The sequence below is a fragment of the Brassica oleracea genome, chromosome C3, assembly GCF_000695525.1.
Source record: "Brassica oleracea var. oleracea cultivar TO1000 chromosome C3, BOL, whole genome shotgun sequence".
NCBI lineage: Eukaryota > Viridiplantae > Streptophyta > Magnoliopsida > Brassicales > Brassicaceae > Brassica > Brassica oleracea.
Window position 1 is genome coordinate 15,894,009 of NC_027750.1, and position 13,599 is coordinate 15,907,607.

The 13,599-nt window shown below is 35.1% G+C and overlaps 2 protein-coding genes across 2 annotated transcripts; both read right to left on the reverse strand.

Moving 5' to 3' along the window:
• Positions 1 to 4,823: 4,823 nt before the first annotated feature.
• On the reverse strand, positions 4,824 to 5,395 carry LOC106333614 (transcription factor UPBEAT1). Its single transcript, XM_013772038.1, has one exon. The coding sequence runs from the start codon at positions 5,358 to 5,360 to the stop codon at positions 4,971 to 4,973; it is 390 nt and encodes a 129-aa protein (XP_013627492.1). The 5' UTR covers positions 5,361 to 5,395; the 3' UTR covers positions 4,824 to 4,970.
• Positions 5,396 to 8,978: 3,583 nt separating this feature from the next.
• On the reverse strand, positions 8,979 to 12,367 carry LOC106329985. Its single transcript, XM_013768564.1, has 2 exons — positions 9,528 to 12,367; positions 8,979 to 9,438 (listed from the first exon to the last, which is right to left on the reverse strand). Exons 1-2 carry the CDS (start codon positions 12,365 to 12,367, stop codon positions 8,979 to 8,981), a joined length of 3,300 nt encoding a protein of 1,099 aa, XP_013624018.1.
• Between the last annotated feature and the right edge of the window lie 1,232 nt (positions 12,368 to 13,599).

Genomic DNA, 13,599 nt, shown 5'->3' on the forward strand with positions numbered 1-13,599 from the left:
TTTGGAATAGAAAATAAATAAAGTTGTAAATTTAGTTATATGTAAGAAATCATTTAATAATAAGTAAGTATCGTTTTGTACTTCCGTTTTAATCGAATAGATTTACAAAGGTAATGAAGGTTTAAAACATAAGGTTTACTTTATTATTTTATTTTATTTTATGTTTGATAAGTAATCGTTCTCATAGTTTTACATATTTCACTGATTTTTACGAAGAAGAAAAAATTTAGTGAAAATAAAAATGATTAAAAACATTGAAATAAATAATTATGATGATGATCTTTGTATTTATAATGCATATATAAGTATCCGTAAAATTTATATTCATGCATGTGCGTGCAAACACCTAGTATAGATTAACATCCATATATCTGGTATATGGTGGAGTATGTGAAAATTGTGTTGGCTCATATATTAGTACACTTATTTTCGGTAAATTGTCCAGCAATATTGGACAATTATCTCAAATAGCATTTTTAAGTTTTTATCAACAAAATAGCATTCAAAAAAAATGATTAAAATAGTCCCTTTCTATTTTGAAAATTTTAATATTTTATTTTATTTTTTAAAATTTGAAACCTCAACCCTCAAAACCCCACCCGTTAACTCTAAACCCTAAGTCTAGATTAGTTAACGCTAGCGTATAAGTATATATTTGTGTTTTAGTAAAACCTCTTTTGGTCATTTTATTTATTGGGGTTATTTTATAAAAATAAACTAAATATGACTATCATAGGAAATTTTTCAAAAATATTTCTATAATTAATTGTGTTTCTTCCGTAATAGTTAAATAATGTGTGATTATTTGAAAAGTTTATGTTCATTAGAATTAAGTGATACACCATATAATTATAGTAAATTGCGACTTTCTATAGTGTATCATTTAATTCTAATTATTTGAAAAGGTTATGTTCATTTTTAAATATATACTAATGTTCCCACTACATATATATTTATGTTTATAGGTTAAATATATGCGTATATTCCCAGTAAATATAAATTTATGTTTCTATGTTAAATAGGTAAAATGCGGGTTATCAGCTAGATATAGTGTTACTAAAATCACATTATATATATAATTTTACGTTCACTTTAAAATATAAGATAATAAATTACAAATAACGATGTTTTTGATAAAGATCATTTATCTAAGTTGTAAAAAAGTCCATCGGTTTATAATAGGCTTTTACGTCGTCCTCTCTGATCAATAAATCACAAAATGCTACAAGATATATAAATAAAATCAGATTTGTGATAAATTAGTTTTTTCGGCTAATTAGTTATATAAAGTATTGGACTAGTAATAATGTTTGTGACATTAAACTTCTCTTTATTATTAACGTCAACACCACATCAGATGCGGTGAATCCATCAAAATTTTCAAATAGTCTGGTTCATATAAAGTATAAATCCAAAATGAACACAAAAATATAAAATACACCTTCTTTGTAATAGAGCTAACTACTATAATTTATTGTTATATATGTTACTATTAAGTAAACTCATTTTGCACAAGGGCGTGGATCTCAATCTAGTGGTTAAATAATGCGTGATTTATTACAAAATGATTAGGAATATATTGTGGTGAGGTCAAAACAGTAGGAGAGGAAAAACTTATGTGGTAATTGCACGATAACTAACCAAACTTTTTGATACAGTCCAATATTTTTATGATTAAATAAAATTTATGAAATGTGAAAATATTATTATCTTGATTTTTCCGCTGCGGCTTTAGAATCTTATTGGATCCAGTATAAAATACAACCATGGATACTTCCTGGGACCAGTGAATTACTAATGGGTAAAGGTTTGTAAGTTGTTGCTTCCTTGAACCAATTTGTCCCTTTAGGTTAGGAGCTTTTTCTTTCGGTTGCAGTCGTGGCCTTGTTTGGGAAAATGATTATGTACCTTCAGTTTGGGATTATCACTCACCATAATCTGCCATGCACTCACTAGACAAAAAAACCAAAAGGTAGTTTCACCTCATAAGATTGTTTCCTTTTTTTTTGCTTCTGTTCTATTGAACATTTTCACACACACAAATGGCTGCAAAAGTAACAAAATGGAGAAGAAAAAGATGAATTTGCATGGTAACTTGTTTCCCTACTTTTTACATTTTGTTTATATCTTTGTGGATTTGTTTTCTTTTACCTTTTTCCCACAACTCTATGCACTTACGGGGCTACCAAGCTTTGATTGATAGTGCTATGTATGTTCCGCAACCATTAAAAGTGTTGCCAATTGGTGTCAAGCACTGGATTCACGGTTATGTTTTACATTCTATATTTCTATTTTCTTAAACATATTTACGAAGACAAACAAAAAAAATTCTTACAGTATATTTGAATATCTACGCGATGGTAGACTGAGAGTTCTAGACTGCTAATCAACATGGATACGAGGGCACCCCACTATTGTGTGACCACGCAGATATGAACACATTTCTTACAGTATATTTGAATATTCAGAAAGAATGTCCATATGTAGTTTACATCTCCTTTTATGGATTAGTCTAATCCTTTCGATAGATTCGAAATATCCAAAGATTAATCGAAAAAGTGTCAAAAATATCTCTTTTCCGAATCCCCTATATATTAATAGATAAACATTTAAAAAGTTATAACCTGTAGTAATTAAAAAAGTTGTCATGTTGAGTTGTCACGTAATTGGAATGCTAATTTTGTTTATGTGGCGGCTTGAGAATCAATTGAGAATTTTGTTAGTCCAAAATTAAATTGCTAGGGAATGTTATATTATATCGTATGTCTATTATGGACCATTCATTTATCAAATTAAAATTATTATATATTATTTCCTTAAATAAAACATACGAAATTACCTAATGTGACTAAGATATATACGACAATTAATGATTTTAAATAATAAAGATTTGCTAACATTCTATTTACTTTTTATCATTTTTGTTCAATTATTTATTATTAAAATAAATAACATAATTACATTAATCATATAATAAAAATTTAGATTTTTTGTATATGTTGTATTTTGAATTTTTCAAAACGAGTATAAATTACTAAAACTTTTAAAAGTCTCGCATAAACTCTTGTGATCAAGGTTTAATTTTTTTTTCTATAATAAGATACAATGATTATAAAATCATATGAATACATAATTTTATTTTAATAGGTGTTTATGTTAATATATATATATATATTTCATATCGTTTAAATTAAACTATACATCATATGAAAATACATATTTATATTTTGATATTCGCGTTGAACATATATTGAAAAGTTAATATTTTAATTTTTAAATCTTCATTGTTTTTTTTAAACGATTATAAATTATTGAAACCACTAAATATTTCACATTATAAAAAAAATTGTTGGTGTAAAATTTTGTTACACAAATATGCAAATAATCATAAAATCATATGGGTAGAAACCTCATTTAATAAATATCTATATTAAAATTATACTATATATCTATGTTAATATCATTTAAATTTAATTATATATCATATATGATAGATAAGATTGGTTTTTTTTATTTATTTACCCTTAAATGATTGCGAATAAACAAGAGCGGTCATTTGATTTATATGTGCACGCCAATTTATTACATAATAGTAACTGATTTCTTAGTTATTTAATATATAATTATTATTTTATTATTTCATAATATGCAGAAAAATATTAAATAAGTAATAAATATAAAATATTTATTCTGCTCAAGGCGCGGATTTTAACCTAAATATGTATCTCTTTAATAATTTTAATTCTTAAACATTTTCTAAATCTCAGTCCAAAACAAAATAACGAAATCAGAATAAACTCAAAAATCAATATTTATATCGAGCAATAACCAAAATGAAAAAAACGATACAAAAATGAGAAAAATATTGAAAATAGATAGAATTGGCACGTGAACGTAAACTTCTCATAACCATAATTAACTTTTAAATTGGTAAATCATGATATAAAACCGAGCTGCCATAGTTTCATCGTAACCAAATAGTATGCCTGAGATTTTTAGGCCTAAATGTTAGGTTCTTATGCGATAAATGATTTTTTGACTTAAAATATTTTTAAAATTAGGATCAGTTCATCAATAAACAAATTATGTAATTAACAAAAAAAAATTTAGAAAAATTTTTAAGGGCCAAAAATATTTATTCAATCAAGAATATAAATTTTATTTTTCCATAGGATATTTCTTAAATGATTTTCATATAAATTCAACATTGCTGAAAATAGTAAAGGACATAACACAACATGTCTTTTTCTAATTTGGTATGTTAATTCGGGGCCCTTAGAGCATCATTATTGGTGGGATGAAGAGAGAGAAAAAAATAGTCCCTTGTTTTGTTTTTTTTTTTTCTGGTCGTTGGAGAGTAAGGAACAGCCCTTAATTAGGGGTTTTTCCCTTCTCTTTCTTCTTCGGTTTTCATCCCCCTCCTCTGAGGGATGTCTTGAGGGACTCCCATGATGCTCTCATATGATACTTAGTACTTGTAAAGCCCAAGGTTGAACGCTCAGTATGCAATAGTTCTTTTGGTTTTATTAATGGCCTCCCTATATATGCATTCTCTAACTGAACACAATTTTCAATGATTTCTCTTGTTTTAAAGTTTCGTTCTTCTTTGTTAATTTATCTAAACACCTCTTTTTAAAAAGAATTCTATAACTCATCGTTCATTAATAAATGATGGACTGCGCACAAAACTACTCCCGTACAATTATAATCTAAATTATGAATTGGTATGTTTAAAACTTTTTAGATATTTTTATCCCCGAAACATCAGTCGTCTGTTAGGAGCGATTTCTTCTTTTTTTTTCTTGCGGTCTACATCAGCAACATAAACCAAATTCTTTTCTATATACCACAATGCAAGACACTCGAGATGATAAAAGTAAACTCGAACAAAACAAAAACTAGAAACACTTATTGTAATTATAATGATTTTAAATCCCAGAAATATTTACAAAAATATATGTTGAGGTCATTTAAACACAATCAGTTTCGGTCAAAACCTGAACCATTGTCTGCATAACTCTCACTTTCATTTCCAAAGCGAAAATATAATCCGCCGTTTGTCTAAAGAGCCCATCCAAACCTTCTGATGAATTGGTGTTGGGAACTAGCTCTTTCAGCGTCTTGACGCGTCTATGAATTGCGCGGCATGGTCTTCTTTGAGCTTCTAGACTCTTCTTCGGTCGGATCATGATCTTCTTCACAAGTGCCCTTCGAGCTCTTTGTTTTCTCATCAAAACCCAAATTGATTCGTTTCTTTGTCCTTCCAATGTTACTCCCGTTATTGTTAGTGTGTATTGGTTAATGTGATGAAAGAATGTTACAAAGATGATATAATACGATGCAAATATGAGACGTCTCATATGATTTATATAGACATAGATAGATATAGATAAAGGTAAGTGAACTTTAGATATAACTTAAAATGGAGATTACAGCTTCTGAGAAGGTTCTCTTTTCTATCCCAAAATAATTGGATGATATTTGGACAAGTCTCCAAAAGGGTGTTTTGTTTTGTGTTTTTAAATGTTGTTATTGATGGATAATTAGGGTTTAGCTCAGATTAAAGGACATGCCATCAAAATACAACTCGATGCACATGCACTCACATGATTTTCATCATCACCCAACTCTCCTACATGCTTAAAACACCAATTTTTTCCCCGTTCACATCACCATAAACACCCTGTCTTCTCCTTTATTTCACTCTATAATTTTATATGTAATTATCTTCTTTAACAAAAAAGAATGTAAAATCTTAATGCTTTATTCTTTATAGATTATATAATTATCAAATTTACAAGCAATGAATGCAGTCAGTATATTAAGGAGGTTATGCTTGAAATATATGAAGTTGATAAGATGAAAATAAAATATTATGGAATTTGTGTATGTATATATTTTCTGATTCATTACCGATTTTAGAAACATGCATCGACGTTTTGATTTTCCTACGATGCATTTTGTTTGAATTGATTTCCATTTTTTATAGATAATGATAGTATATATGGCTAATTGGTTGTCATAATGCCTTTGCTTTATTGGTCTTTTGTATATAATTATTTCCAGCTAATATAAGCCGGCGCAACTAATGAACAATTAAAAACAAACTAATGATATACAATTACAAAAGCAGTCCCAAGTAGTTGTAGGTATTTTATTTTTCTAGACAAAGTAGATAACGATGTTGGCGGATGTAATAAGGTTTTGATTTAAAAAGACATAAGAACATGCGGATATTCATTGTTTCTTTTAATTCGTGGAGCAATGTTGATCAGACATCCTCGGAGACTTTTAGATTCAACGTATTCTCCCATCGCCGTCAACACGAAACAATGTACTTAGTAGTTCTCTTATACATATATGTACGTCTCATATAACATTAATTATAGAAATTTGAATGATTAAGAGAATGAGCTTAACATTAAGCATGATTGAGGAGCAGTATATGTGTATAATTTATGATGGGTCGCAAAGTTAACGTGAGAAGTACGTAGCTAATTAAGGTAGGCTTACATAAATATAAAAAACTAGCCATGATAAAAAGGTTAGTGGTTGAAATTGATCGCTTGTTAGCACGTTGTCTGTTATATAAGCTCAACGTGCATGCACATGTTATATCCTCCTTATTTGTCTAGGCCACCCAAAATATATCAATTTTAGAATATCAAAATACTTTCATATTTTCGGAAATTATTACCTTTTTTTACAACTTTTCACAAAACCAACATAGTATCAAACTCATTTTGTTTCATGTATTCTAAAAAAATTAAAAAAAAAAACCATACAAAAAGATAAGGGATACATATATAAGCAAAGCGGATGAATTGAAAAAAATGATAATATCATACGACGGTAATCAAGCCACCGACACTAGCGCCACTTTCACCGCCTATTCTGACCACATCGTCATCTCCGGCATTGCTTTCAATGTATATATATTATCTAAGATATATCCAACTGTGTCTTCTAGCAAGATTTCAAGATCAGGTTCCAAATGTTTCTTACATTAATTATTATGTTTCAGAATACATATATGTACCACTCATGGCTCATTTAGTGAACCTAATGGTACAAGCTGTAGCTGTGAGGATGCTTGGAGACATATGTCGTATCTGTAGTGGAATTGGTACAAGAAGTTTCTAACCAATTCTACGTTAAGGTATGTTACACAAATCAAAACTCTGGGGAATGTAGTGAAACTGGTGATGAAAACCCTACTGATTTAGAGGATGATAAGGCAGAGGAAATTGTAGATGAGCAGCATGTAGATGAGTCTGAGAAAGAGAAAACATTACTAAAGACGATGATCATGTGAATGGTGAAGAACAAGAGGAGATTTTGGATAAAACCAATCCTGCTACCTGAAAAATAGTTGATCAAAGTTCAAAAGATTTTCTAGTGAAAATAGGTCTATGAAAAGAGGACATGAGAACTATGTATTTCCAAAGAATGGTCATGGTAGACATTTTCTTATAAGTATTACAAACGAGAGATGAAAAATGGAGATATACAAAACATGAATGGGCTAGTTTATTCAAAAGCATCGGACAAGGCATATTGTTTTTGCTGCAAGTTGTTCGGGCAAGATCAAGATGTCAATCAGTTGTCAAGCAAGGGGTTTAATGATTGGAAGAATGACAGGATAAGATTGAGCCAACATGAAACTAGCCATTGTGGCGCAGCGTACGAATGGGTGAACGGTCGATCTAAGAATTTAAGGTTCTTCGAGACCTGTTCTTGGATCGATCAAGAGTTTCTTTCGATAGCTTCTTGAGACCAACTTCATGTTTGATGAAATAAATCGAATCGAACAAGGGATAAAAGCAAAGCTCTTCTTATTATAAAATCAAACGTATCCATCATAAGGGTTATAGCTCCCTTTATATATAGATTCTAAAGCCACAAATCAGCTTAGAATAGGAAATAGAACATTAATCTAGAAAAGGAAATTTAACGAAAATCCTAAATAAAGAAAACCGATAAACACGATAATTTGAATTATCATGTTGGCGCCTGAATATGGGATGCTGCTGCATTAGGTCCCCCCGGGTGAGTAGGATTCGACTCTGAATCAGGAAGCGCGTCCGGAGGACTATACTTGGACAGGTAACGAACGTTGAAGACGTCTGAAGTGGTTATATCAGCCGGAAGCTCGATACGATACACATTATCGTTTATTCTTGCAGCAACTTTCAAAGGACCTATCTTCTTGGACTTGAGTTTGTTGTAAGCATGAGAAGGCATACGATCACTGGTTAAATGAACCCACACTAAGTCGCCTGCCTCAAAGACCAAACGGTGGCGGCGAGAATCAGCTGCAGTCTTGTATTTTGAAGCTGACGATTCGAGTTGTTGTGTCGTCCGAACATGTGTCTCAAGAAAGTTGTCGACGAAAGCTGAAGCATCACCATGTAAGCGTGTTTGATCCGGAAGGAAAGAAAGGTCGACAGGAGCCCGCGGCAAGATACCGTAGATCACTTGAAACGGGCTTAGGCCTGAACTCCGATTGACGGATCTGTTATGTGCGAACTCAGCTTAAGGTAGACGAGCATCCCAAGTACGAATTGCGTCGCCTACTAAACAGCGTAAGAGATTACCCAAGGAGCGATTAACAACCTCCGTCTGACCGTCACTCTGTGGATGATATGCAGAACTCATATCCAAACTAGTATTGAGCAATTTCCAAAGAGAACGCCAAAAGTGGCCAAGGAAACGAGAATCACGATCAGACACGATGGAAGATGGAAGACCATGTAAACGGTACACCTCTCGGAAAAAAAGATGGTGACCTGGAGAGCGTCAGTTGTTTTCTTACATGGGATAAAATGGACCATCCTAGAGAAGCGATCAACGACCACAAAAATTTAATCAAATCCTTTCTGCGTTCATGGTAAGCCAACCACAAAGTCCATGCTTATATTCGTCCACGGTTGCGTTGGAATAGGAAGTGGCATATAAAGACCTGCGTTTGATGACTGTCATTTAGACCTCTGGCACGTGACGCAACGTTCCACAAATCTCTCAACATCCTTTCGCAATGAAGGCCAGAAATAAGACGTGGAGACCAAGTGAAGCGTACGATCTCGGCCTATATGACCTTCACCATGAATTTCTGAAATCAACTTGAGGCGCAGGCTACAGTCGGGGATACACAACCGACTATCTCGGAACAAGAAACCATCACACAAAGTATATGGAGATGGAAGGCCAGTAAGTGCAACCGAGAAGAATTTCCCAAAGAAAGAACCAGACGCATAAAGATCTGCAAAGGTACTGAAACCTGTAACGGCAGTGTGCATCGTTGTAAGCAATGCGTGTCTGCGGCTGAGAGCATCAGCCACTCGATTTGAAGATCCGGACGTATGTTTTATGACGAACGTGAACTGCTGTAGGTAGCTAATCCAAGAAGCGTGTCGTGCTGAGACCTTTCCTTGAGTACTGAGATGTTTCAAGGCATCATGGTCGGTATAGAGAACAAACTCACGATGAAAGAGATAATGTCGCCAGTGTTTTATTGCTTGGATTACCGCATAAAACTCGACGTCATATGTGCTGTAGCGCAGGCGCGCATTGGAGAGTTTCTCACTAAAAAGGCGATGGGGCGGTTCTGCTGGCTTATAACCGCACCGATACCGGTTTTTGATGCATCTTTGTGTAACTCGAAGGCTGCATTAAAGTTCAGGAGAGCAAGAATCGGAGTGCTGCATAACTTATCTTTGATGACTTGAAACGCATGATCAGTCTGAGAGGTCCACATAAATTTTCCTTCGCGAATGCAGTCGGTAATGGGCGACATGAGGCTGCTGAATTGTGGAACAATTCTGCGATAAAAAGAAGCGAGACCGTGAAAGCTTCGTGTCTCTGTGATTGTTGTTGGTTGAGGCCACGTCCTAATTGCTATGACCTTGCTAGGATCTACAGAAAGCCCCTGATCGGAGACAATATATCCCAAGAAGTGGACCTCTTTGACGCCGAAAGCACACTTTTTCCTAGTGGCGAAAAATCGATCACGACAGAGAACGGACAGGACGGCGCGCAGGTGCTGGATGTGTTCGTCGAACGAGGAGCTAAAAATTAGAATATCGTCGAAGTAAACGACCACAAATTTGCCAATGAATGGGTGCAATGCCTGATTCATGACACACATGAAAGTATTAGGTGCATTAGACAACCCGAAGGGCATAACCATCCACTCAAAAAGGCCTTCCCGCGTTTTAAAAGCTGTCTTCCACTCATCTCCCGGTTGAATCTGAATTTGGTGATATCCACTGCGCAAATCGAGTTTGAAAAACAAAGAAGCGGTACCAATCTGGTCGAGTAAATCATCTAGACGAGGAATCGGAAAGCGATATCGCACTGTGATCTTGTTAATGGCTCTACTATCAATACACATTCTCCATGACCCGTATTTTTTTGGAATGAGTAAGGCGGGGACAGCACAAGGGCTGAGGCTCTCACGTAAGAATCCTTTTGAAAGGAGTGCTTCAACTTGACTTCGAAGCTCCTCATGCTCAGATGGACTCATACGGTAGTGGGAAAGATTAGGCAAGGCAGCATCGGGGACCAAGTCTATGCGGTGATGTATATCTCGTAACGGTGGTAATCCAGATGGGAGGTCGTCGGGGAAGACATCACTGAACTCAGAGAGGAGATCATGAAGTTGAGGGGAAATAGATGGTATAGTTTTTGATAATGGTGATAGTACAAGAAACAGAACCACTCCTCTATCTCGCATCAATGATTCGAACAGGGCACGTTGGAGGAAGAGGGTTGGTGTTTGTGTAGCTGAAGGTATTGAAGGTGGTGATGGCTTTAAGACAAACTTCTTATTGATGAATTGGAAGCTATAAGTGTTGAGGAAGCCATCATGAAGTACACAGCGATCATATTCCCAAGGACGTCCTAAGAGAAGATGACATGCATCCATTGGAACGATATCACAATAAGTTTTATCATGATAAGAGTCACCTATCGAGAAAGAGACCAGTGTGCGCCGTGTCACTAGAAAGTCATTGTCTTGTTGCAGCCATGCTAGCTTATATGGGTGCGGGTGGGGTTCATCGGGTAGAGAAAGTTTTTTAACTACATTGGAAGAGATCACATTCTCGGAACTTCCCGAGTCTATGATGAAGTTGCAGACCTTCCCATTAATGGTACACTTGGAATGAAACAAGTTGTTGTGTTGAGGATCTCGAGGCGTACCATGTTGGGCCAAGCACAAACGATGGAGCATCAAAGACAAACCCGTATCCGCGACGATTTCTTGAATTTCATTATCGTCATCATCATAAATTGGATCCGTGTCCTCCATATTGTGTTCATCGACGAGGATACCACGGCGAGCTCTGTTGGGGAATGCTGATTGGCGATGACCAATCTCTCCACAAGTGAAACACCTAAACCTAGCAGGACGGTTGTGTTTAAGTGAATCTGCAGCGACGATAGCTGTCTCAGTCTTGGAGACGTTTGTGTTGGTAGGAGTTGTTGTGCTTGTTGGGGTTGTTGTTGTGGAGCGGGTCTGTCTGTTGGAGCTCCAAGCTGGGAATTCATTACGAGATTGAGCTTCGACTGTTAAGGCTTGTTGATGAGCTTCTGAGATCGATTGAGGACGAAACAGATTTAATGTGAATTGAATTTGCTGGTGAAGCCCTCCAATGAATCTTGTAACCAACTGTTGTTCGGTATCACGTAACTCCACTCGGTTAATCATCTTGAAGAAGTCCATTGTGTATTCATCAACTGTTCTTGTTCCTTGTCGTAGGTTCTGAAATTTCTGAAACAGTAGTTGATCATAGTTATAAGGCCAAAAAAAAAATTTCATCTCACGCTTGAGTTTATCCCAAGTTGAGATTTTTGTTTTCCCATGGCGAGCTCGAGTTGTCTTGCTCTGCGACCACCATGCTGCTGCTCGATCACGGAAACGGATTGCAACAAGGGGAACACATTGATCTAATGGAATTTGTTTGAATTCGCGAATTTCTTCTACGGTTACAAACCAATCAAGGAGCTCTTCGGCGACGGTTGAACCCTTGAACTCCGGAATTTCGAGTTTAAAACTCGATTTCCATGTAGAGTTGTGTGGTTCGTTATCAGAATCTGAATCTGACCCGGAATTGTTGTTGTTGCGGCGTCTAGGGTTTTGTTGGCGTAGCGGCGTAAAAGGAATGGCCTCATTGTCAAAATCTTCACGGTTAAAAATCTGGTCGTTATGGCGGCGGGGAATAGCTGGTGCGGCATGTTGAGTTGCCAACGCAGCTACAACGGCGATGAGATTTGCGACCTGTTGTTGCAGATCATTGACGGATTGTTGGGTAGCGGGGAAATCATCATCAGCCTGATATTGCTGAGAACGGGTTTTCCGAACCATCGTAGCGGTTGAAAAAGTTTCGGAGCGTAGCAGAGCTCTGATATCAACCTGGCGCAGCGTACGAATGGGTAAACGGTCGATCTAAGAATTTAGGGTTTTTCGAGACCTGTTCTTGGATCGATAAAGAGTTTTTTTCGATAGCTTCTTGAGTCCAACTTCTTGTTTGATGATTGAATCGAATCGAACAAGGGATAAAAGCAAAGCTCTTCTTATTATAAAATCAAATGTATCCATCATAAGGGTTATAGCTCCCTTTATATATAGATTCTAAAGCTACAAATCAGCTTAGGAAATAGAACATTAATCTAGAAAAGAAAATTTAACGAAAATCCTAAATAAAAAAAACCAATCGATAAACATGATAATTTGAATTATCATGTTGGCGCATGAATATGGGATGCTGCTGCATCACATTGTCATATTGTGTGCATGAGTAAGTGGATATAATTAGAGTTTAGGCTGAGTAAGAAGCAGACCATTGACAAGTGTCTTCAAAAAAAAATCAACGAAGAAAGAAACCATTGGAGAAACGTTGTGTTGACAATAATTTCATTGGTAACAACTCTTGCTAAACAGAATTTAGCATTTCGTGGGACTAATGAGAAGCTTGGTAAAATAAAACAATGGAAACTTTCTGAATTTTGTTGAATCATATGGAGAGTTTGATTTAGTCATACGAGAGAACATCAGACGAGTTAAGGAAAGTGAGACTCACTATCATTATTTAAGCCATACGATCATGGTGAGTTGATTGATATGCTAGCTTCTGAGTTTAAACTTATAATCATCAAAAACGTTCAAGAGGCAAAGTATTTTTCGGTTATTCTCGACTGCTGATATCTTGCATATTTACATTGTTTTATCTATTCATCCATGAGCATTTTCATCATATAGATTAGTATTTAGCTTTGTCTAGGTTGCATTTTGCATTCATTGTCCTTATTAGGTGTTGGAGTGTGCCATGGAGTGATTTGAGATGTTTGGGAGCATTGTGATCCAAAAGGAGGTGAAAGATGAGCATGGATGGAGCCTTTAGAGAAATCTCCTGTTGCTAAGATTTTGTAGAGACACAGAAAATTGAGTTAGCTTTCTAATGGAAGTGGTTTCAAGTCATTTGGAGATGTAATGAAGGAGTTATGATCAATTTACTAGAGGCATATCCATCCTGGTCGAGCATCGCAGAGTGACCTCTCAGAGCGACCTACCGAGGTCGCTCCCAGCCAGAGCGACTA